We start from the raw sequence: 24,926 nt of genomic DNA, 5'->3' as shown, positions 1-24,926 counted from the left end.
AGCGGCGACCGCTACTTGCGGGAGCACGAGCAGATGCTCTGGGTGGGCAAGAGCCTCAAGACGATGGCCAGTCGGGGGGCTGGCGACATGCTAGATCCTCTGGAGACGCCCAGCGACTTGCGCGCGGCGACGCCTATCGAGGACGAAATGATCACCATCCCTCGCAGCGCGGTCGCCTCGTGGCGGTCATCCACTTCCTCGGCAGCGTCGTCATTCATCTCGACGAGCTCTCACGCCGACATGGTCCGCGGAGCCAGATTCGGGCGGCCCCTCAGCTCCGAGCAGAGCCGGCCCTCGAGCACTCACGGATCGCGCAAGTCTTACCTCCCAGTCTTCGCGCCGCGACACACGGGGAATCTGCTGCGGTCGTCGTCTCCGACGGGGGAGAATCTGCTGCGGGGGCTGCGACGGGAGGAGCTGCGGCAGTACCGCCATTCGGACGTCAGCTCGATCACGCGACACGAGTTTCTGAATTCGAGTGCCTGCAGGAGTGTGGTCGAGAGGGAGAAGCAGGTAGCTTAAGAGGTGGCCAAGTTGGCTGATCTCTGCACATATAATGTTGCATATATTTCGTACATAGTTTATTTTTGTTATTTTTTTTTCATTTCTTATACCTATCTGTGTTGGCGGAGGTTACTACCACTGGACTGGATTTATATAGACTTTGCAATCTGCTGATAAAGTATCATACTTGACTTTTCTTTTCTGTCTGTTTTGTGTTTACCTCTGCATTATCTTGTGAGATACTCCGCATGGAATAGCAAACAGAGCTAATGTATATATCATGCATGCATATTCATATGAATCGACATTCATTCCACAGGAGTTGTTCAATTGAAAGACACCGCATATTCCTGCATATTCAGGTTGCCATGCAGCTACAGTACTAGGTCAAAAGTTTTTGCGCACCCTCTTAAAGATTCATCTTAAAAAATAACCTCTTTAGTACTCCGTATTATTTGTCTTGGACAAAAATCATATAGAATCGCTCTCTATATGTAGAAAACTTTTTTTTGAAAAAAAAAACTATTTGATTCTTTCTTCCATTCTTTTCTTTTTTCTTTTTCTATGTTTTATTAAGTGAAATCTTTGTAAAATTTTGTTAATTTTTATTACTAAATAAGTGAACTATATAATAATTAAATTAGAAAATTTTCTACATATAAAATTTAATTTAGCCAATTATCTATTTATATATATATATATAATTCAATTGTGGAATCAAAGCATAAAAAATGCATGTTTTAGGTGAAAACAGATGGGGAGGGAGGTGCGCAAATACTTCTCCGCTGTTATGGCCGTCCAGCATTAAGGTTCTCCGCATTCTTACCCCGCGGGGAGAATAGAAGAATAGAATGCCCGGGGACGGGGAAATCGGACGATCAGCTCCACCAGACGGACCTACAGTAATTGATGCAATTCACCATCTTACATGAAAAATGGCTGTGGGATGCTAACTGGAAGGTTGGTCAGTTGTCAGTTCCATGTTTTCTATTCTAGCGTCTAGAGAAGGCTCTTGAGGTGAGTGAGACAAGCCTTCCCCTCCCCTCCTCAACGAGGATGCTTTGACAGTTGACTAGTCACTAGTCACTACTCCATACATATGCTTTTTTTATGCACTCCCTAGTGGTCTCATCTGCATTGAAAAAAAAAAGTCCAAGCACAAAAATGATTCCGCTCCTTTCTTTCTTTCTATCCTGGACGGAGTATGCATCCCTCCTCCACGACCATGATTCTGGCCATACAGTCTTTACTTTAGTCAAGACAACTGACTGACTAACTGACTGACTCATTGGTTGAGTTGAGATTTCTGCATTGATCACCTGATCAATGCTACTTACTTACGCCTTCCTTTGCAGTGGGGAATTATGCTATTTTATGCTATCATATGCAGTAATGGATCTCCTTTTGTCCGGGCCGTCACTAACTTATGGCCAGCCTGGACCTGACCTGATTTGACTTTCAGATGCGTGCAGAACTAATTAAGTACTCCGTACATACAAAATTTCTGGGGAAATTAGCAGCTTGGCTGATCTCCGGCAAGATGGAATTACCTTGTATGTACTCCGTACTACCAAGTACTACTACTAGGTACTTGCGTAGACGTAGATCCTGCATCTAGCGTCGTCCTTAGCTACATGGGCCTGATCGTCTTTCTCCGCATTTTTCTTAGACCTAGACTCTTTCTCCACTTTCTGGTGATTGTCACCGCCAGCAGCCAGCCAGCCAGCTAGCTAGCTAGCTAGCAAGGTCAAAAATAAGCTATTTGGTATATCCATGATCCATCCAACGAAAACACGAGGGCTAAACCATTGGGCATACTATCTGTATGGCGCGGGCTAAAGGAAGAAGCACCTCTCAGAGAGAGTCCACGAATTCGTTCTATTCCTTCCTTCCTTCCATCTCCGGAATCAATCTATGTCGACCTTCCTGCTGGTGAATTGTGAATTGCGAGGTTGGAATGCGGAGATCCTTCCTTTCCTTTTGCTTTCGTTTCCCACGTCAGCCTGCGTCTGCGTCTGCAAGCTAAGTCAAACTCAACTCGTCAATCCAATAACTGGATGAATGGAGAAACTGGAGATGCGCATACCATGCCATTTGGACGGTGGACTACCGGGTAGGCAGTTCTGTTCTGCCGGATTCCAATCCAATCCAATCCACTCCCCCATACTTCGTACTCCGTTAGTACTCAGTACTGGGGGAATCCTCTCTGCAATAATATTAATGGATCAATCAATTCTGTGTCACAAACCAATTGAAACTAATATCCACCAATATCTCGGAAAGATCCCGCTTTTTGTGCAAGCTCAGCTCCAGCTGAAGGCCAGAAAAGACCTGCCTAACCTATCAAATTGACTTTCCCAACGTTTATGAAGCTCTGAAGACGTGGTACACCAAGTTAATACCTTCCCTTGCCTAGACTTCCCTAGGGAGGTACAGTACAGCACCAGTACCAACTCCCGGCGTTAGTTACACTGCACTACACTACTGTAACTGCCGAAGCAATCAACCGGACGAGTAGGAAGTAGTGGTCGTGACGATTGGCAGCACAGAAATCAAAGTTTGGGCCGTCCCAATAGTAGGAATCTAGAATAGGATAGGATATAGTCTGGTTGAGTGACGCTAGATCGAGAGAGACCAGACCCTTCTTTCTTTATATACGGGACTAATTGCTCTGCTCTGCTTCTTGAGACATTTCACCAGTTTGTTGCCTGCCTCTTTACTTTTATTTACCCCTGGTTGCGAAGTTACCTAGTTACTGTCCACTACCGCGTGGGATTTCTGATCCAGTCCTGTACCTTTCTCTTATACTATATTTTATTTTCTATCACACGAGTTAGGAACTTTACTCTCTTTCTTCCCATCTTGCCACCCTCTCATCAAGCATCCTAATCCTCCTGGACTGCTATGTCAGACCCCGCAAAAAACACCATGGACAACAACAGCAACGGCAACGGCAACGGCAACAGCAACCGCTACGACCTAAAAGCCGATGAAAACCGCGAAGACGCCCTCCGCAAGATCAGGACGGCAGGCAGCCTATCCATCTCGCCCGAGCTGTTTGAGAAGATCTATCTCTCGCCGAAGAGTCGTGTGCATGGGGATCTTAGGTCGATTGTTGGGAATCCGACGCCTTTGTAAGGACGCGGTTCAATCAGTTATTTTATTCATTCACTTTATTGACTTTGTTTTTTTTTTGCTAACCGGAATGAATATAGGGGCTTGTTCGGCTTCCTCATCAGCTTGACGCCCCTCACCTGCGAGTTGATGGGTTGGAGAGGCGCTGGCGGGGGTGGTGCTGCCTTGATGTAAGTATATCTATGCAGCTTCTTCCCGAGAAATTCAGACAGCTAATTTTTGCAACAGTGGAGTCTTCTACTGCATGGGCGGCCTTCTCATGCCAATTGCTGGGATTCTGGAGTTTATCCTAGGAAACACGTTTCCGTTTGTCGTCTTTGCTTCTTTCGGTCTGTCTCCTCTATATATATATAATATATACCTACGTAGCTGCTGACTACTGACACAAATAGGTGCATTCTGGCTGGCGACGGCCATCACGTTGACTCCCTTCTATAATGCTGCCGCTGCATACGACCCGTCGAACCCGGCCAATCCGGGATTTCACACTTCTTACGGTAGGTGATCAATTAATTAATTGATTACTCAAGAAAAAAAAGACTTCCGAAACTAACATTTCATTCAGCCTACTTCTACGTCTTCATGGGCCTCCTCTGCCTCATCTACCTCATCTGCGGCATCCGCACCAACATCGTGTTCGAGATCATCTTCCTGACCCTGACAATAGCGTTTGGTCTGCTGGCGGGGGCATACTGGCAGCAAGCCAATCTGAACACGGCGCTGAGTAACAATTTACAGATCGTATGTTTCATACCCATATCTTATATCACATCGCATCGAAAAGAGAAGAGAAGAGAAAAGGAAGGGACAACTGACAAATGGTTCTGATCCAGGCCGGCGGAGCCGTCCTCTTCGTCACTTGCCTCGCTGGCTGGTACCTCTTCTTCGTGCAGATGCTTGCCAGCGTCGACTTTCCGTATACCCTGCCCGTTGGCGATCTCAGTCGGGTGGTTAAGGGTCGGAGAGAGAGGGAGGAAGCATGACGGGGATGATCTTACGTATTGTTAATAATGAGTGAGTGATGGTAAAAATAAACACAGTCTTCATGTCAATTTATTTACTTATATGGCACGGAAAAGGCGATGAAAAAGGATAAAGAAATCCAATCACGCTCGGTTAGTTGGTGGTCGGTTGGTTTGGCTGATTATTTTTTTTTGCTTGTTATTTTTGTCTACTTCGAAGGGAGGAAGGGAAGGAGAGGAGAGGGAAGAAAATCAGATGGAAAAGATGGATAAACTGATATGGATTCATCAAATCATTAAATCACCTTGCCTTCCAATCTCATTCCATCCCATTCTATTCCCACCCTGCCCTATTACCATTTCTATTCCTCATAGTCGTGCCTCTGTCCTACCTACTTAATCTATCCGTCTATCATACCTATCCGTTTAATTGAGAAAAACTCCTCTTTCCTGCCTTTGCAAGGAAGGAGTAAAAACTACATGCATGAATATAAATGCATATACTGGGCATGTCATGTCATATTATGTTAGCTAGCTGCATACATAGCTATCCCTTCCTTAGGATAGGATAGGAATAGATATAGCCTTCACCTATGCTATGCTATGTACGTAGGTATATTTTCTGCTATTTTATTTGATTTTATTCTACTCTCTTCTCGTTCATGGAATATTCAGGACAAATTCCAAACCATACTTATCTGTTTCAGGTATATCTATGTCAGGGTTAGGGTTATGTACGTACTGTACATACATAGATAGGTAATTAGGTACGCAGGTGGTTATACGACATACCTACTATATGTACACTACCTAGATACTTACCTACCTACCTATGTCCTCGCTTTTCTGCCCTGAAACAAAATATTCATTCATATGTGTACTGTACATATATGTGTCTGGCATGTTTGCATGCTCCCATATTCGAACTGAAACTCACCCTTGTCATCTCTGTCAATTTCTCTCTGTGTGTCTGTCTGCTTCCGTCCTGCTTCCTCCTTTCACCCGATGCGATGTGATGTGACATGCAATGTAGATACTTGCCTGATATACCTAGGACTTATATACCTAGTACTGGTACCGATAAACCCTTTGGAGGTCCATACTACAGTACATACAGCAGGTACATACCTACCTAGGTACATACCTAGCAGGTGTACCAGGTAGTACTAACATGAAACACTGTTTTGTGGTGTAAGTACATACCTACCAAGGTAGGTTATATAGCTAGCCACAGGTCTACAGTACAGTAGTATTAACTCATCTACTGACTGAATCGAGAAAATTAATTCCTAGGGTATGGAGAAGAAGAGGATGTAACTTGATCGAAGTGAATTAATTATCATGGGTTTATCTGGAGAACTATTTTATTTTCTTAGTCCCCAAAGCGCTGATACTCATAACTTTTTTTATTGACTTAGCCACTGATTATATATATAGTGCTATCATGCTCCTGTTTTATCAGTAACTCTGTAAGGCTTTCTTGACGCTAGACCATGGTATACTACTACTCCAGATAGCACCTATTTTTTTTTTTGATCGCTACCTCTATCAAGTAATCAATATAAACAAGGATCCAGGAACTTGTAAATGGCAGCCATAATCCAAACGAGGGCTCTACATAGATGTAGCATAGCAACATTGCCTGAGCAAGCATTCTTTATAATCTACTCTATCTACTTCTATTTACTCTATTATAACAATGGTCTTATTGATGTAGTGGCCAATTGGTAGTGTAAAATCAATCGAAGGTGGAGTTATGATGCAATCTACTGCAGGCAAAGTTGTGAACGTTACTAAGACCAATAAGTACTTCAGGATAGACGACAGACGACATTCTCAGTCATTCGTCGTATGTTATCATGAGCTAATAACACGCCTAGGTTATGAACATTGGTTGTTCTGGACAAAACGACATATAGTTGACCATGGGTATCTTCTCACAACTGACGGTTTGGTAAGTCAGTAATCCTCCCTGTATTGGTTTCCTTATATGCTAACTTGTTGGCGCAGCCGATACCTAGTTCAAATTCACCAAGAAGCTGGTGGCACGGTACCTCTTTTTGGCCGAGTCTACTAGATAACTCTATATATGGAAGTTAATCATCGTATGTATTATTGCAACAGCATCTTGGTCAGTTGTTTCCATACGGCATCACACATATCCTTGCTACAGCCAAGTCCATTACAGTCGTCTTCCGTTGGCATTTGTCTTAAGCTCCTCTACAACAGTCGCTTGATCTCAGTTTTCTGCCTAACCAGCTCCTCTCAGTCGGTTGCGTAGCAGCCGCATCGTTGGTCGGTGTTACCGTTACTGTCATCGCCTTATCGATCCCATTTCTGACGGTTGTTCCACCGCTGCGTTGCATGCGGTCGATCTGCTCGCTGCATTACAGGCTTTTGGAGGGCCAAAGGTCCCAGGCATCTAGGTATTAGGGTTTAGGGGTGCAAAGTCTATAAGAAGCCTATAAGAAAACCATATAAAGCCTATAGTATGTTATTTTATTATTTTATAGCTAAAAGCTATAATATTTGGATTTATAATCCTCTGACTTTGTTATCAAGCCGCCTGAGCGGAGCGAGGGGTTTAAGACTTGTAGTATATAAGAAAAGTATATGAAGTATATTATCACCTGGCTTCTCTTTCCTTCGAAGTTGTCATTGCATGTGTATAAAAATCAGAATCCCTTGCTCTAGCCACCCGTCTATTCTCGTTGTATATTTCCTGATAGCTTTCGATTTTTTTTTCTCCATGCAGTAGCTCGTTCAGTCGTTCTTCCTCCATTTTTTTTTAGCTGTTGCCTTCTTCTCTGACACATATTTTTCATATAGATACCATTCTTCTTCAGTCATGAGCACCCCTGAGCGAAAATGAAGACCTTGGCGTAATTAATGGTGTCTGCCGACAAGCACCACCACATAGAAGTATACTTCTATCCCATGGGCAATACACAGCTCATTATTATTGATTTATTGATTCATTAATTTCAAGGGTCCAAGAATATATATATATATACCCTGGGAAAGACATAAATAAATAAATAAATAAAATCAAGCGCCATAATACATATAATAAGTAAATACATTCTTTTGAAGATGATACTAACCTTATAATATCATGGTTTCTCGGATCTACTATAAGTATAGAGTACTCAGCAGCTAACTCATCTATATTAATAATGACTCTCTAACTCATGCCTTACCTTCTTTCTTTCTTTCTTTCTTTCTCTCTTTATAACTTAAGGGATTGGTTAATTCTGCTAGTTACTACTAGAACTCCTTTTATTGTACTGCTTAGGGTCTTTTCATAGCAACATATAGATACCTAATTACTTATCTAAGTAAGCCTTTTATCTAATCTGGCTTATTATAGGTTTCTACATATTATCGACTAACTAATTATGTATCTTGTAGATCTACCTATCTGGTCTTCTTTCTATCCTTGACTTGACTTAACTGCAAGGTGCTAATGTAATCTCAACTTTTCTACCAATCAATGGCAGAAGACAATCTTCTTCAAGAGTGAATCTTTTCCACCCCTAATAGCCGCCAAGTCATGCATGATTCAAAATGGTACTGATACCGTACTACCTGACTTGACAATTAGCGGTATGGAATGTAGAACGGGGGGATAAGGGTCTGATTTGTTTTGAATCCCCGTTAGGTATGTATCTACATCGCTAGGGTAAGTAGGCAGGCAGGTATGTACAGAAACTATGTAGGTACTGTACCTAATTCCCTACGTCCGAGGAAAGACGGCGATAGATATATTATCATCTAGGAAAATCTGACAGCGAAAAGGAAAAAAACAGGCATCGCTTCGTCTACCTCGTAGCAACCAACTGAAAGACTAACTAACGCTAACTACCTACTCGAAACTGAATCATATCTCGGAATTTTTATAAAGACAAAATTTATCTAGCTTGAGTCCAGCCCAGCCCAATGATAGATAGGATAGTATGATCGTGTCAGAAATATATCGGTCGAGACTAGGGTATACAGTTGAGAAAGAGACGATAGATGCAAGTCTACCCGCGGAAAGAGATCTTCTACCCGAATATCGACAGAAGGCGTTTGAAACGTCTGCGTACGCTCGTGTCCGGCACCGGGCTCCCGGTCCGGTGCCATTCGCCGTTGAAGGCATTGACTAGCCAGTTTGCAAGACCTGCCAGAATCAAATCAGTTCGGTTCCGAGTTGAAAGTGACCAACCTGACTCACGTTCGTAAACGATCTTGTGTGCGTTGTGGAAGAAAATGCTATGATCCGAGTCAGGGAAGACGTGTACATCGTAGTTCCCCACGTTCGCCTGGTCGAGCTTGTCGATCAGCGCGAGCGAGTTCTGGAAGTGTACGTTGTCGTCGGCAACACCGTGCATGAACAGAAAGCGCACGTTCTGCTCCAGCGCGGTCATGTTGGAAATGGTGGCGTTGGCGTAGCCTGAAGGGTTATGCTGAGGCGTGTGCATGTACCGCTCGGTATAGATGGAATCTTCAGATTGATTAGCAGACATCACCTCCCCTCTCGAGCATACCTACCGTAAAACCGCCAGTCTGTCACAGGTGCCACGGCCATGCCGTACTGGAACGTCTTACCCGCATCCTGCTCAATCGTCTTGAGCGCCATGAACCCGCCGTAACTCCAGCCCCAGATTGCCATCCGGGTCTCATCCACATACGACCTCTTTGCCCACATCTTGGCCGTCTCAATCTGGTCATGAGCCTCCCAGTAGCCGAGGTTGCCGCGTACAATGCATCGCGCCTTGCGCCCCATATACCCTGTTCCCCTGCCATCCACTGTGACGACAATGTAGCCCAGGGTTGACGCAACGTAAGACTGGAAGTCGACAATAAACCGGCGATTCACCGTTTGCGAACCCGGCCCACCATACAGATAGAAAAGGACGGGGTATTTCTTCACGGGATTGAAATGCGGAGGCCGGCGCTCGACAACCTGCAATGTATACCCGTCGATCGTGATATTCTGATATATCTCCGCAGGAAGAGCATACTCCTCGACCATTTGGGCGAGTTGCTTGTTCTCCTCAATCACTTCCTCATACACGTTGTCGATATTGCTTGGCGTGCTAATCACCTTCTGCCACGGGATCGACGGGCCCTGATAGCTGAGCAACGCATATCCAGCTCCGTGGGAGAACGAAACCTCGTAGTAACCAACTTTCGACGTGTTCGTCACGGGCTTAAGGTCAGACCCATCTAGCTTGACGCTGTAGACGTGTCGCTGGGTTGGCGATTCCTTGGTAGCCACAAAGTAGACTATGCCACTCTTGAGGTCAACAGCCGACGGCGCATCTACCACCTCCCATTCACCTGATGTGAGGAAAATGGGATTGCTGCTATCCAGGGGCGTAAAATATGCCAAATGGTCATATCCATCGTGGATCACCGTGTCGATATAGCCATCATCTGGACGTCCGTTCGCTGGATCTGCAGGAACAAATCTTGTGCTCTGAGATGGCTCAACCCACCCACCATCTAGACTCACGATATCCTCCGATCTGACAACCTTACCACTCCTCGTCTTCACGTCAATGAGAACGACTCGCAAGACATCACTCTCCCTGTTAGTTTCCCTCACAAGGACTTTTCCACTGGATGCCCAAAGGACCTCAATTATCAGGCGATCATCGTCAGCAAAGTCGTGCGACACATCGACAGAAAATACTTCATCCTTGTCGACATCGTAGAATTGCAAATTCACGACCGGGTTTGGAGCTCCCGCTTTGGGATACTTGATTCGTCTCACGTCGGGATAGTCCTCCAGGCCTGGGGCCGGTTGCGTGCCGGATGGCCTGGACAGAAAGTATTCCAGCGGATACTCTGGAACCATAGACTCATCTGTGCGCAAGAAGGCAATATACTTGCCATCGTCCGACCACCAGGTCACGCTATTGCCTCCAAAGACCTCCTCCTCGTAAACCCAATCGGGAACGCCATAGAAGAGGTCTTTCCCTCCGTCCTTTGTGATTGGAATTACTTTGTTGGATGATACTTTTCGTAGATACATATTGTTTTCCCTTGTGAAGACCACTGCATCAGACTGAGGCGACCAGGACGCAAGCTGAATTCGTCCATCAGGATCGTCGGGATCTAGCGGCTGGACCGATTGCATTGCAACGTCAAAGAGCCAGTATCTCCCGCTGAACGAGTGTCGCCAATTCCTCTCATAGTCCGACAGAATGAGCACGCTTCTGAAATCCGGGCTCGGCCAGACTTTACTTGGCTTGATGATTTGGCCATTAAAGGACATTGTAGAGGACTTCATCAGGACTCGACTCTCAGTCCCTTTCCCTCGGCTACGGATATCGTCAACCCAAAGATATCCCTTCCGGCCGTTCTCCTCTTGCTCCAGCAGCAGTCCGTCTTCACCATTTGGACCAGGAATCCAGGAGATAGAGTGAGACTTGCCAAACCACTGACCATATATAACCTGATCAAGGACGAGAGGTTTTCCGTAGCTGGTGGTGCCTGTAGCAGAGTCCGGTTCATGGACCGCCGGGGTTGACGCGGTAGCAGCATCGCTCGCCCTTCGTTGTCCCAGAAATATGAAGAAGGCAAGCAGCCAGCCGCCTAGACACAATACCCCCAGTATCCATAAAACGCGACGTGTCCTGTCACCCTTCTCCTTCCTGCTTGTTCCTTGCAAGAGACCATCAGCCGGGTCAAACTCGGCTTCTTCGAGGTCACGATAAGAACCATTCTCGGCCATTGGCCTTGGTTTTTGCTGGAAGGAGGTATTCTCGGCGTCGGCAAAAAGAGACCCGTCGGACGAGAGTGAATCTGTCGAGCTCCGGGAGATTGAGGATGCGGAGGGCCGACTCGCGAGTGGGACGGATTCCTCGTCGATATTTCCATTCCCGCCTGGAGCCATCTTTGCGAATTGGGTACCCAGAAGGGCTCTCAGGTATCACAAGGAGACTCAGCTCCTTTCATCCAGGTAAGATGTGTGTAACATGAGATCCGTTCTGTAGGTGGGTTGAGGGGAGCGACTGCGCCGTGACGTCTGGACAACCTAGCCTCATCCAAACAAAGAACTCCCTCCAATTAACCTAGGTAACCAGCCATGGGGACTTTCTCTGTTGGTAACACAAGGCTCGTGAGAGCCGTTCGAGATTCAAACCTGGGATTCTCCCAAGAGACGGAAAACTGTTGCTTGGTGAATTCAGAGAATACGCAGTAGCGGTGATGCCTCGGGGTGGGGGCTTGGCGGCATCACGCGGTTAGTAATCAACGCGACATGGGTAGTCTAGAGGTTCTATCGGCCAGACTAAATAGTTCATTGCTTTTGTAAAATTGATAAGTGGAGAGAAAGAGGGCCAAAGGAGGAAAAGAAAATAAAATAAAAAAGTAGAGCATCTTGACACGTGCCTTATCTGTTCTGCTTTGAAAATATATAATTGAGTTGACACAATTCCAGGAAGAATGTTGATAAGCAGCAGGTGCTGCCTGACCTGCTAGATTTGTTCGCAAATATTATATTTATGTTACACTAGAATTGGCATACCTAGTAATCCTCTTGAATTCTAAGTCTCCATTTCATCATCGTACGCCATTCCTAGCTAATTCATGTCAAAACTTTTCTTTTATTACTTTTCCTCATATCACCTCGACAAAGCGATATCATCAATCCTGAGGATCATCTTCACGGTTTCCGCCGCAAGCTCAATGGCACTAGTGCTAACCAACAGCGGCTGCAACACATTTTCTTCCGTAATGTTGTCCTTGACACCGCCGCTGCGGATGCTGACCCCGGCATTGCGTTCGCCCTGAGCATGTCGGTGACGCAGATCGGTGACGACTTTGATCGAGTTCAGACCCGCATTCTCGGCCAGGGTAGTTGGAATCACCTCCATCGCCTCCGCGAACGCTTTCCAGCAGATGGCCTCCGTTCCTGTGAGCTCTCGCGCACGGGTGCTGAGGGCATGTGAAACTTCGATTTCAGGTGCGCCACCGCCAGCAATCAGAGCCCGCTTCTTGACCAGGCACCGGATCACACAGAGGGCATCATGCAGCGAGCGCTCTGCTTCATCCAGAATCAGGTTGTTGGCACCACGAGCGACAATTGAAACCGTCTGATTCGCGGCGGCAGAAGACTTGATGCCAGTAATCTTGACATAGCGCGCACCAGAGGACTGGACTTCTTCAACGAGATCCGCGGTTGCCAGCTTGTCTTCCGTGAACGAGTCGATATTAGCAATTGGTTTGCATCCCAGACTCTTGCAAAGAAACTCGACCTCGTCACGCTCGATGTCTTTGACGGCAAGGATCTTGAGACGAGAGAGGAAGTGGAGAGATAGGTCGTTAACGGCGTCGCGTAGGATGGACTTCTGGATGAGCAAGACGTTACATTTCGCCTTTTGAATCTTCTTGACCATGTTCAGGAGATACTGGCGTTCCTCCTTCAAAATCTTGTCCATTTGTCGGTAGTCGTTCACCACGATCTGATTCTCCATCTGCAAGGTCGTCAGTAAAAGGAAATCCACAAGAAAAGAGGTATATGACTGACATCAGGCTTGGGGGGGCTGAGTTGGAACTGAATAAGGGCTATCCGAGCCTTCTCCATTCTCGTCGGGCCTCCTCCACTCTTGATGACCGGCTGGTTCAGCACCAGGCCGTCGACCATCTCGCTCTCCTCAATGGTGCCTCCGACTTTCTTGACTATACGAATATTGCGGAGATCAACGTTATCAGCCGTTTTGGGATCAATAACTTTGAGCACGGCGTCGACAGCCATCGGTCCCAGAAGGTTGGAGTATTGCGACACGATCTTGGAAGAGAGGGAGGTGGATGCCGCCTGCAGAAGGGTTGCACGGTCCGTCAGGGAGATAGGTATTGACATGTTGTGGAGGACCTCAACGGCTGCCGCTGCAGCTCTCTGGAAGGACTCGGATATGATCGTTGGATGAATGCCTGCAATATCAGCATCTCATACATATCCTATCTTGAATGGAGGTGCCCTACCCTTCGCCAATAACCGTTCCGCCGCACCAAGCAGACTGCCAGCAATGACCACAACGGACGTGGTTCCGTCACCTGCTTCAATATCCTGGGCTGCACTAAGGTCGACGAGCATCTTTGCTGCGGGATGCATAACACTCATACTCTTCAACATGGTGTTTCCATCATTGGTCTTCGTGGGTCAGCCTCGAGTCCTGCGGGCGAAAGGCGGGGTACGTACGATGATGGTATTTCCCTTCCCACTTTGAATCTGTACAGAACAGTTAGAGCATGTACATTATATATTTATAAGGGGATTGTATCGAAAGTACCATTTTGTCCATTCCCCTCGGTCCTAGAGACTGTAGGTAGTTAGCCCCTCATTTCCCAGGACCACATATTCCGGGGTGGAAATACCGTTCTGATAGCATCTGCGACAGCTGTATTCAAGTTAGAAATACAGATATCTTCATTTCAGATGGAACACTACAAACCTTTAGCTGCCAGAATATTGGCAGTACGCACTGCCATAGGCTTCTCCTTGTCCTGGAAATTGTTAGATGGGCGACCGCGAACTATGCTGTGAAAGAACATTTCCCCCACACACCTTGAAAGCAGCATTATTGCCAGCACCCGCTGGGGCGCTCGCGGTGGTCGCCATCTTGTCTTCAAAGGTCCGTGTTACCTGCAAAGACAACAGAGGAAAACGGGCGAGAGTCTGGTCTGGGAGCTTGGAAAACCGAAGGCGGTTCTGAATTTCGCAAAGACGAGCGGGCGGGTGGTGAAGATGCTTGGCAAACGCTAGTGCGGACAGCTCGACGTAAACGCCGGCCGCCTGGGCAGCTGCAGCTCGATGAGCAAACACATCTCTCCTTCACGACTCTTCCCTCTTACCCTCCTTTTCCAAGACCTTTTAGCCTTGTTCTCCCTTTTCTAGTTACTAGGACTGCCTCTGATTTTTTACATTTGATTACACATTTTCCTGCTTGCAGCTAATTAACGAACCCCCCGCCATCATGCCCAGTGCCACAGGAGCCGACTGGGAGAAGTATCGGAAGAACTTCGCCGATGACGAGATTCCCGAGAAGAAGATTACTCCTCTGACTGATGAGTGAGTCCTTGCTCAGAGATGAAGTGGATGGTGTGGTCGCTGACACCTGGCGTAGTGATATCCAAGTACTAAAGACCTACGGCGCTGCACCCTACGCAGCCGCGTTGAAGAAACTCGAGAAGCAGATCAAGGAGAAACAGCAGAGCGTGAATGAGAAGATCGGCGTGAAGGTACGCGTCTATTGCGACCGTTTCAACGGTTGAGGTGACTCTGACATGGCCAGGAATCCGATACGGGTCTTGCACCTCCACATCTTTGGGATGTTGCTGCGGACCGGCAACGTATGCAGGAAGAGCAACCGTTACAGGTGGCGCGTTGCACCAAGATCATTCAAGATGAGAAGGACCCAGATAAGAGCAAATATGTCATCAACGTTAAACAGATCGCCAAGTTCGTCGTCAATCTCGGGGAACGGGTCAGTCCGACGGACATTGAGGAGGGCATGAGAGTTGGGTAAGCTTTGCGTTGGCCTGACTGTCTGCAGTGCCTCTGCTGACATACTTGATATAGTGTCGACCGAAACAAGTACCAGATTTTATTGCCTCTTCCACCCAAGATCGATCCTAGCGTGACGATGATGACTGTTGAAGACAAGCCGGATGTAACATACGGAGATATTGGAGGAAGCAAAGAGCAGATCGAGAAGTTGAGAGAAGTCGTGGAGATGCCGCTCCTGTCTCCTGAACGCTTTGTCAACCTCGGTATCGACCCTCCCAAGGGTGCTCTGCTCTACGGCCCTCCCGGTACGGGTAAAACGCTTTGCGCGAGAGCAGTTGCAAACCGGACAGATGCCACCTTCATTCGAGTTATTGGTAGCGAGCTTGTTCAGAAGTACGTGGGCGAGGGCGCTCGGATGGTCCGAGAACTGTTTGAAATGGCACGAACCAAGAAAGCTTGTATCATCTTCTTCGACGAAATCGATGCGATCGGAGGTGCCCGTTTTGACGACGGTGCTGGCGGTGATAACGAGGTTCAGCGAACGATGCTTGAACTGATTACGCAACTTGACGGTTTCGACGCTCGCGGCAATATCAAAGTCATGTTCGCAACGAACCGTCCGTCTACCCTGGATCCGGCCTTGATGCGTCCCGGGCGAATTGACCGCAAGATTGAATTCTCTCTGCCAGACATGGAGGGCCGAGCTAATATCCTCCGGATCCACGCCAAGAGCATGTCGGTGGAGCGTGACATTCGATGGGAACTGATCTCGAGATTGTGTCCCAACGCGACGGGAGCAGAGCTGCGCAGTGTGGCCACGGAGGCAGGCATGTTTGCAATCCGGGCTCGACGGAAGGTTGCGACGGAGAAGGACTTCCTGGCCGCGGTTGACAAGGTGATCAAGGGCAACCTGAAGTTCAACTCGACGGCAACGTATATGCAGTACAATTAAAATGGCTTATCCTTTCCTCCTCCTTTGGTCGTTCGGTTAGATGGCGCTGCTTGGGTGGAATATGTGTACGATCGCATATGAATTGTAGCCTGAATTAGTTCGTCGGCATTATCAATCTTCCTTTTACCCAGTTTACGTCTCAGCGTACGTTAGGCTACTGATGATCTAACTCTAGCTTTATCGATGGTCGTAGAAATTGCTTGTTTATTCCAGATAGTATTCGTGGTGCGATATCAGACTGTACGCGATATCGTCTTTCGTTATTCCAGACTCGATATCTGGGATCTGTTCCCCGTGTTGTCTACTGGCTCGGTTGGCATTTAGCCGTCTTGTGTGGTGTGACTCGCCGTCATTCGCATTTCCTACATCTTCCGGCAAAGGGACTACTGCACGTGCTTTGAGCGATCTTCAGCCAATCGTGGCTCCTTCTCTCCGCGAATCGATTACATCTGAGCTGTTTCTGATTGGCTGTTCGGCTCCTCTGGGTCGCGTCGGCAACCCGGGAACAGACCGCTTATGTAAGCCATTCCTCGGTCTTCACTCGCTCAACCGGCAGTCCAACGAAGAAGAAAGTCCAGCTTCGAAGGATACAACCTCTCATCTCCAGGCACTCTCCTCTCTGTTTGCGTGCTTTCCCCCTCCTTTTGTTCCCCTATCTAGATTGGCTCCGTTCCAGACCTGTAATTGCTGCGTCTAGGACATCATGAGCTCCCTGAGCTTGCGGAGCCTTGCTCCTGCGTCCAAGGTCAGTTAGCCGTGGTCCTGTCATGCCATGCCATGCCCCTCTGTCTGCCCATGCTTTCTACAGGCTGTTCCATGCTGATCGTCGTTCAAATTTTAGATATCACAAGCTCTGAGAAATCAGAGACGTCTTTTCTCCTCCACACGTCCCGCAGGTATGCATTGAAAAATGAGAATGGTTCACTGCTCCCGTCACTAATTGCCGGTCCGTATAGCTCGGATATTCACAAACCAGCCGCTTCGAGCAAAGGAGGCCATTGGATACATTTCCCAGAAGTACCCTGTTATCGTATGTCATTTTTGCCACCAATCTGATCTGAGCCTTGACCACTGATCAATTCAGGACCATGAATACGATGCTGTCGTCGTCGGCGCCGGAGGTGCAGGTTTGCGTGCGGCCTTTGGCCTGGCGGAAGCTGGTTTCAACACTGCCTGTGTGACCAAGCTCTTCCCCACACGAAGTCACACTGTAGCAGCACAGGGTGGCATCAACGCTGCTCTTGGAAAGTGCGTCTATTATAGAAATCTTTCAATTAATATGGGATCTGTCGCTAACTGTGACTTGTAGCATGCACGAGGACGACTGGAGATGGCACATGTATGATACAGTAAAGGGATCTGACTGGCTTGGTGACCAGGATGCTATCCACTACATGACCAGAGAGGCGCCAGCCAGTGTGCGTGAACTGGAGGGCTACGGGTGCCCCTTCTCCCGAACTGAGGATGGACGCATTTACCAGCGTGCTTTTGGTGGTCAGTCGCGGGAATATGGCAAGGGTGGCCAGGCCTATCGATGCTGTGCTGTTGCCGACCGAACTGGTCATGCTCTTCTCCACACCCTTTATGGCCAGTCTCTTCGCCACAACACCACGTACTTTATCGAGTACTTCGCGCTGGATCTCCTTATGGAAGATGGTGAGTGCCGTGGTATTATTGCCTATAACCAGGAGGATGGTACCCTGCACCGCTTCAAGGCTCACCACACTGTCCTGGCTACTGGCGGTTACGGACGAGCTTACTTCAGCTGTACGTCTGCACACACCTGCACTGGTGACGGTATGGCAATGGTTGCTCGTGCTGGTCTCCCCAACCAGGACCTCGAGTTCGTCCAATTCCATCCCACTGGTATCTATGGTGCTGGATGTCTGATCACCGAGGGATGCCGTGGAGAGGGTGGTTATCTGCTGAACTCGGAGGGTGAGCGTTTCATGGAGCGGTATGCTCCCACTGCGAAGGACCTGGCTTCTCGTGACGTCGTCTCCCGAGCTATGACTATGGAGATTCGTGAGGGTCGTGGTGTCGGTCCCGAGAAGGACCACATCTACCTCCAGCTTAGCCACCTGCCGGCCTCGCTGCTGCATGAGCGTCTGCCCGGTATCTCGGAGACTGCCTCGATTTTCGCTGGTGTTGATGTCACCAAAGAGCCCATCCCCGTCCTGCCTACCGTTCACTACAACATGGGTGGTATCCCGACCCGCTACACTGGCGAGGTCTTGACTCTTGACGAGAATGGCAACGACAAGGTCGTTCCTGGTCTGTTTGCTTGCGGTGAAGCTGCTTGCGTCTCTGTCCACGGCGCCAACCGTTTGGGAGCCAACTCGTTGCTTGACCTCATTGTTTTCGGCCGTGCTGTCTCCCACCGTGTCCGTGAGATTTCTTCCCCTGGCAAGCCGCACAGGGAACTCGCCCCCGACGCCGGCGCTCAGTCGATCCAGGACCTCGACTTTGTCCGCACGGCCGATGGTCCCAAGTCGACGTTTGAGATTCGTAACGCGATGCAGAAGGCGATGCAGACAGACGTCAGCGTCTTCCGGACGCAGGAAAGCTTGGATGAGGGTGTTAGAAAGATTAAGGAGATTGACGCCATGTTCAAGCAAGTCGGTACCAAGGATCGCAGCATGATCTGGAACTCGGATCTCGTCGAGACGCTTGAGCTGAGGAACCTGCTGACCTGCGCGTATGTACCCAATCCTCCTGATTAACGAGAAAGCTGACTGACTCGGTCTCTATCTAGTACTCAAACTGCGCACGCTGCTGCCAACCGCAAGGAGTCTCGTGGTGCCCACGCCCGTGAGGACTACCCTGAACGTGATGACGAAAACTGGATGAAACACACCTTGACCTACCAGAAGACCCCTCACGGACCGGTTGAGATCACCTACCGTGCTGTGCAGAACAAGACTCTGGATGAGAACGAATGCAAGCCTGTGCCACCATTCAAGCGTGTGTATTAGATGCTGAAGAGGATGACGTCTGTCGAGGCTTTCATTTGTTGGAATCCAGTTCAGAAGGGGGAATAAACACATTCTGGTTTCTGACTTTCTGGCTTGTCGTACGTAGCCAACCTGTAGTTACAAAACTAGTTAGGGGCGTGTTAGCTACCGTCTGCTTAGTCTGTCTTCATACAATTGGAGTTTTGTCTGGATACTAGTTGAACCAATGCACAGTAAGGGCTGTGCGCTTCTAATCTTCTCGTACAGGAGACATTGGAAATGGTTCGCCTCAATTTAAATGCCATTCGAGCAGTGTTACTGCTGCTGCTACATCAATTAGGATGCTGTCAGGGATTCTATATAGGGATAGGTATGGGGTTGCCTTCTATGGAAGCAATCTAGAAATCTAACGGGAAAGGGGATATCATGGCATCAAAGATAGCCTTGTGCTACTTGTTTGATAAGGTAGGAAGAAATCAATTGTGGTCTTCAAGAGGTAAGCTTGTTTCTTCTGTGTAACCATGTTCAGGACTGCTGCAGTCTCACGCGGTGGTCTTTGTGTCCACCCACGCTGCAAGCCATCGCCACCTTACTGGTAGAAAAGACCGATATTCCCCTGGGAAGCCAGGAAGCTTCCGATCTTCATTCACTTCCCAGGATGTAGACTTCACTTCTGGTGGATTTCTTCAGTCTAGTCCTGGGAGTGATAGTCACTACAGATTAAGCTTCCATCTCTTTTGCAGTTTTTTTTTTAAAAAAAAATACTTTCATCTCTTTTCTTTTGCTTCTCCATGCGAAAGCTCGGCGCATGAGATGAGCTTCGTTTTTCTCCTCGTTTTTTACCAAGAGTATTGTTCTCTGATGTCGTTCGTCCTACGCGCTGTCATCTGATGCATGATCCAGATCTCTGAAAGCCACACGCATCATTCATGAACCAGCTTTGCCTACCCAGGGCCTCACGCATCATGATGCGGGTCAGGTTGGCTCGGCAGATAAATACGTGTGATGACGGCTTACAGTACTATACCTGCAGCAAAATGCAGTATGCAGGTTGTTGCTCCGTTGATCCTTGCGATACTGGCATCTGTCCGGACGAACTCCCGGTACCCATACCAGTGACTTTTGACCCTGTGACCAGTACTCAGACCAGCAGTACTACGAGCGATGCAAGTTCGATTACATCCCTTGTGTCTTCAACGACATTTTCATCTGTGACTACGCAATCTTCGACTAATTCAACCACTGCGTCTCCGACAACCAGTCTGCCAGTTAGTGTAACGACTGTGGTTATTACTACCTATGTCCCCAGTCAGACCCCGCAACCCTCTGCGTCCCCAGCGCATCATAATGGTGGCCTCATTGGGGGCGTTGTTGGTGGTGTTCTCGGAGCTGCTGCGATCTTAGCCCTGCTCGTTCTCTGCTGCAGGCGAAAGAAATGGGGACAACGATTCACTTTGTCAGCTTGGCAGAGTGCCTGTGATGAGCAAGGCATGGTTGATATTCAGCCTGATGGTACCCGTCCAAACAACGATTTCATCGTGCCTCGGGGCGGAGGAGACCCTTTTGCAGAGTTTGGTGGTGAGCACTGACTCCCTGTGGAAAGCCCGTTGAGAGGAACGAAACTGATCAAGACATGTCACCTAGGATATCACAAGTCGATCAAAGTCAAGTCTGTGGAATCGTCTTCCGGCAATAATAGCACGAAGCTTGAGGATAACAAAAAGGTGTCACAGGATCTGCCTTCTCCCGGCCTTGCGGAAACGGGCATCGACTCTCCTCACAATACTGAGAGAAGTCCAGTATCCAGCCTTCAAGAGGAGCATCTGTCGCTGAACCGGGCGGAGCTGCTCAGAACAATCCCTCAGAGGGCGGGCTTTATCATTCCGGAGTTACCAGGCGTCCCAAGGCCTCGTGTACGCGCAGAGTTATCGGCGACTCCCGAGCGATCGTTGATCAATATTCCTGCTCAACTCAGAATCGGCCACAATAGCCTGACCGAGGAAGATGCTACTACCCGCACCGATGAGCCCCAGCCCCCTTTTATCACCACTTCCGACGGTGTGATTCTCGAGGCCAACTTGAACTCATACTTCAATGAAGATGATATGCACAATGCGGCTCACCAAGGGCACATTCTGAGTTTCTCGCAGGGTAGCGACACTTCTTCATCCTTGACTCGACTCACAGGAAGTAGAAAAAGTCTTTATAGTGCAAACGAGTCTCGTACCATCCCTAACATCGCACAGATCGACATTGGTCCTCCTCCTGCACTTGAGGCGGAACAGACTACAAGAAACGACACTGTTGCATCTGACGCCCATGTCATTGAAACTAGCCCTGTTGTCCCGAGATCAGCATCAGCCCGCCTCCGCCAAGTCCTGCAGACGAACCAGGGACCCCCAAAACAAACGCACAATCTGACTTAGAAGAAAACGTTAACGAGGATCCAAGCATTGTTAGCGGAGTGGACTCCCTTCCACAGGTCAACACTATCTGTCCGCCTGCCCAGCCTGAGATCACACCAAGCATGATGACAGAGAAAGAGACAGAAGGACAGTTGGATGATGGCAGCATAGGGCTGGGGAATAACAGAATGTCGACAGACCTGCCTCGTTCTATGACTTGCCCGGAAGCTGTTGCAGATCCAGATCCTATGCTAGCTAACTCTGCCTGACTATGCGAAAGTTGGATTCATATGAAAGAGAAACCGCTGTCTACAATGGCGAGTTTTAATGATTCTAATGACTACTGACTGCTACGCATGTACATTACATTATCCCTTAGTGTCTATGGAATGAAATGAAGATATTTTTTTTTCCCTTTGATATAAAATGTAGAAAGCAGACTGGTTTTTTTTAACCTGTCTCCATGAGCTTCATATTCATAGGTATTTCAGGGTTGAGGATCGTGTGTAGAAGCACATTGAGATACTAAATAGAGTACGTAAGAGGATGCTAAACGGCAGGATATTGTGATAATCTGCATGCACTCGGTCAAGAAGTTTTCTTTGCCAAAGAAAAAAAAGAAAAGAAACGCCCAAAGCAGTTGCAACTTCGCCTGTGGAATCTACAAAGACCTGCCTAAAATAAGTAAAGTAGTTTTTATTATCTACTTTCCAGGTGGGCTCCCTACCTATATTCCTTGCTATGGTTCTAACCATGATCCTAATCAGCTGACTTGGGAGGTGGTGAAGTATTCAATATCTGCTGAGCTCGTCGTGCTGGTAAAGACTTCCCTCCCTCCAGGCAGCAGCTACTCTCCAGTTTCCCCATTCATCTCTGTCCCTATCTAAACTGCCGTCAGTCCTTAATTATTCTCTCAAAATTGCCTCTGGCAGCCCTGTGTGCCACGGGCGAGCCGCGGTGAAGGCCCCAGGGTGGTACTTTACTCTATGCTAGTTGGCCTGAAAATGCAACAAAATCAGTTATGGATAGAGGATCCTGACCTCCGTGCCACAGATCTCTAGAAATGTGGGAGGAATGTTTTACTGGGCGCATTGGCCCATGGGGGGCAACCAACCGCGAGCGACACAACATGAACAAAATCCCCCTAACATTGCGTCGCTATGAGCTTCGCCTAACGGCCGAAGAGAACGGACTGATAGCGCAGTCCGCGTCGACATCAGCATTCTTCTTGGTGAGAACCGCGACGCAGCTCAAGGGAAATCTCTCCGTCATCTGCGAAATACTTTGGATCAATGGAACTCTACCATTTAGACTGCAAGAGAGCTGCAAGAGGAGGGTTCTATTCGATTCTCCTAACTGAAGTGAAGATGTACTTTCGAGTTTCTCTTTGATGCAAGATGCAGACAGCAGGCCTGTCTTTACCTATGTCTATAAGACTCATATTCATAGTGGTTTCAGAGTTGAGCAATTTTGTATAGATGCAATAATGTCACAATCTCCGCATAAATCAATCAAATGTTTTCGCTACCAGTTGCAACTCTGCCTGTGGAATCTATAAGGACCTATTCAGCATCTGAGCAGGTGTGCCATCGACAAGGGATATGCTCAAGAGTTTACATAAGTTTATTTTAACGTCTACTATGATTCTTTCAATCTTATAACCATCATCCTAATCAACTGACTCAGGAGGCCATGAAGCATTCAAATCTAGTGAACTAGTCGTGCTTGATGAAGATTTTATTTCATTCACTTGTGGCACCTGCTCCTCTGTCAAGGTCACAGCTCTTCTCCAGCTTCCTTTTTCATATCTTATCTAAACAGACAGCAGCTAGGATCTTTTAAGACTGTCTCTTTTATACGCCTTACACGATCCTACCTATTCTCCATGGTTGCTGACTCCACCGTTGCCTCTCCTACTCAGCCTATTGCAGTGCTCATAACAACCTTGACTTCAATCCTTCATCTTGCAAGTGACAACCTCGAGCTCAGCACACTGTCACTTCCCTCTAAGCTTGTATCACAAGCAAACACCTTCTGACGAACTTCTCTTCCCAAGTGAGGCTTGGAAAATCCAAGAAAGCCTTCAAGTCTTGACTGTCGATCTTCTTCGAGGTACTCACACCAACCCTCAAGAGAGGGCCTCGAGATCCTCCTTCTTTACCTACATACTGTCAAGTGATTACGAATTTCAGCTTCAGGTTCCCCTTCTCGATACGTGTTGCATTCTGCTGTACCAACTCTCACGCAACAGAACGATGCCTTCCGATGAGCTGGAGACCCAGTCTCACGATGAAATATCAGATGAGGAAGACGTGATTGGGGAGATGGACGAGGACTACAAATTGGTATTTAACGTTGTATTCATACCTTCTGAATTTCCAGAGCTAAACTCCGAGAAAGGAAGGTGAGGAGGAGACCACAGATTCAGAAGATTCGAGACCCAGGAAGCGCACCCGCTCTAACACGAGCCTGGACAAATTCTCCTCAACTCTCGCAGATGAAAAAAAAAACAAATCGGAAAATAATGAAACGGTACGCACTGAACGAAGCACTCAAAAGTTGTTGTAGAGATTCTCTAGTTCAATGGCTCATGATGCCCAGGCTCCCAAGTGCAGAGGACGACCTCTAGGGAAGGCAAACTCAGCAAGATGATCAAGCACAAAATCTACACCAACCGGAAGAAAGAGAATAACTCAGCGGGAACAGATACAGTCCTTGAGAACAGAAAACAAGATACTGACAAACAAAAAGAGTCGATAGAGTTGTCAAAGAGTCTGCTCAAAATGCTCGTAGAGGCAGGGCTCCGCTGGACGACAGGTCCATTCAAAATATGTTTCGGGACTTGAACAAAGACGTGCATTCATAGATAAGGAGGTACTCTCGGTCAGGAGGAATCCCGGATCTTAAGAAGAAGGATGCGATGGATCTCCTGTCCATGTTGGACAATCCTGAACGGCAGATCTGTACGCCGGATGACGTTCCTGCTATCAACCAGCTCCCACGGGGCTCGATGATCCTTCTACATGGAATGCTGTCAAGCTTCATCTGCTCCGAGAATATGGAGAAACCATTCCTATTTCTCGACAGTGCGCTGGATAAACCGGACGAAAGCAAGGTGAAATCATCTCGGACAATCGGTGACAAGGAGCATGAATTCGAGCAAGCTTTCATGAAGTTTGCTTCAAGACTGGCAGAGAGCAAGCCCCTATATTCCTCTATCCTCTTCCCAACACAGACATACTGATTCCAAGTAGCGGACAGGTATCTCGCAAACAAATGGGTTGCAAAAATGCTAGAAGCCACGAAACATCTGATAAGTCCAGACTTAGAATACAGAAAAGAGCAAAGAGAAAACGCCGCATTGAAGAACTACGATAATCACGCTTGGACCCTAGCAGAAAATTTTCTAACGGGTCCAGCAAAGGCTCTGCTCATGGAGATAGAGGGCAGGGAAATAACCAACCGGAGGAACTGGCTAATTAACATACTCAAACGTTACCGAGAGCTGAAAGC

General features: G+C 47.7%; 7 protein-coding genes across 7 annotated transcripts; 5 read left to right on the top strand and 2 right to left on the bottom strand.

Moving 5' to 3' along the window:
* Positions 1-3,432: 3,432 nt before the first annotated feature.
* VTN77DRAFT_2139 (uncharacterized protein) lies at positions 3,433-4,622 on the top strand (the record flags this gene model as incomplete). The annotated part of the gene is made up of 6 exons (XM_069417947.1): positions 3,433-3,638; positions 3,720-3,809; positions 3,868-3,968; positions 4,032-4,136; positions 4,205-4,380; positions 4,473-4,622. The coding sequence occupies 6 exons, from the start codon at positions 3,433-3,435 to the stop codon at positions 4,620-4,622; spliced, it is 828 nt and encodes a 275-aa protein (XP_069279619.1).
* Positions 4,623-8,647: 4,025 nt separating this feature from the next.
* VTN77DRAFT_2138 (uncharacterized protein) lies at positions 8,648-11,487 on the bottom strand (the record flags this gene model as incomplete). The annotated part of the gene is made up of 3 exons (XM_069417946.1): positions 8,648-8,763; positions 8,818-9,087; positions 9,135-11,487. The coding sequence occupies 3 exons, from the start codon at positions 11,485-11,487 to the stop codon at positions 8,648-8,650; spliced, it is 2,739 nt and encodes a 912-aa protein (XP_069279618.1).
* A 730-nt stretch (positions 11,488-12,217) lies between these two features.
* VTN77DRAFT_2137 (uncharacterized protein) lies at positions 12,218-14,214 on the bottom strand (the record flags this gene model as incomplete). Its single annotated transcript, XM_069417945.1, has 8 exons — positions 12,218-13,069; positions 13,123-13,526; positions 13,578-13,746; positions 13,795-13,824; positions 13,886-13,915; positions 13,971-13,993; positions 14,048-14,099; positions 14,161-14,214. The coding sequence occupies 8 exons, from the start codon at positions 14,212-14,214 to the stop codon at positions 12,218-12,220; spliced, it is 1,614 nt and encodes a 537-aa protein (XP_069279617.1).
* A 355-nt stretch (positions 14,215-14,569) lies between these two features.
* Positions 14,570-16,054, top strand: VTN77DRAFT_2136 (uncharacterized protein; the record flags this gene model as incomplete). The annotated part of the gene is made up of 4 exons (XM_069417944.1): positions 14,570-14,664; positions 14,720-14,834; positions 14,888-15,117; positions 15,175-16,054. 4 exons carry the CDS (start codon positions 14,570-14,572, stop codon positions 16,052-16,054), a joined length of 1,320 nt encoding a protein of 439 aa, XP_069279616.1.
* Positions 16,055-16,757: 703 nt separating this feature from the next.
* On the top strand, positions 16,758-19,029 carry VTN77DRAFT_2135 (uncharacterized protein; the record flags this gene model as incomplete). Its single annotated transcript, XM_069417943.1, has 6 exons — positions 16,758-16,799; positions 16,896-16,950; positions 17,011-17,084; positions 17,139-17,302; positions 17,364-18,752; positions 18,810-19,029. 6 exons carry the CDS (start codon positions 16,758-16,760, stop codon positions 19,027-19,029), a joined length of 1,944 nt encoding a protein of 647 aa, XP_069279615.1.
* Positions 19,030-22,476: 3,447 nt separating this feature from the next.
* Positions 22,477-22,769, top strand: VTN77DRAFT_2134 (uncharacterized protein; the record flags this gene model as incomplete). The annotated part of the gene is made up of 2 exons (XM_069417942.1): positions 22,477-22,644; positions 22,725-22,769. 2 exons carry the CDS (start codon positions 22,477-22,479, stop codon positions 22,767-22,769), a joined length of 213 nt encoding a protein of 70 aa, XP_069279614.1.
* Positions 22,770-23,668: 899 nt separating this feature from the next.
* On the top strand, positions 23,669-24,657 carry VTN77DRAFT_2133 (uncharacterized protein; the record flags this gene model as incomplete). Its single annotated transcript, XM_069417941.1, has 3 exons — positions 23,669-23,758; positions 23,814-23,945; positions 24,280-24,657. The coding sequence occupies 3 exons, from the start codon at positions 23,669-23,671 to the stop codon at positions 24,655-24,657; spliced, it is 600 nt and encodes a 199-aa protein (XP_069279613.1).
* Positions 24,658-24,926: the final 269 nt, after the last annotated feature.

Source organism: Rasamsonia byssochlamydoides, assembly GCF_041956645.1.
Source record: "Rasamsonia byssochlamydoides strain NRRL 3658 unplaced genomic scaffold VTN77scaffold_16, whole genome shotgun sequence".
In the NCBI taxonomy this organism is placed as follows: Eukaryota; Fungi; Ascomycota; class Eurotiomycetes; order Eurotiales; family Trichocomaceae; genus Rasamsonia; species Rasamsonia byssochlamydoides.
This window is presented reverse-complemented; position numbering and strand designations above follow the sequence as displayed.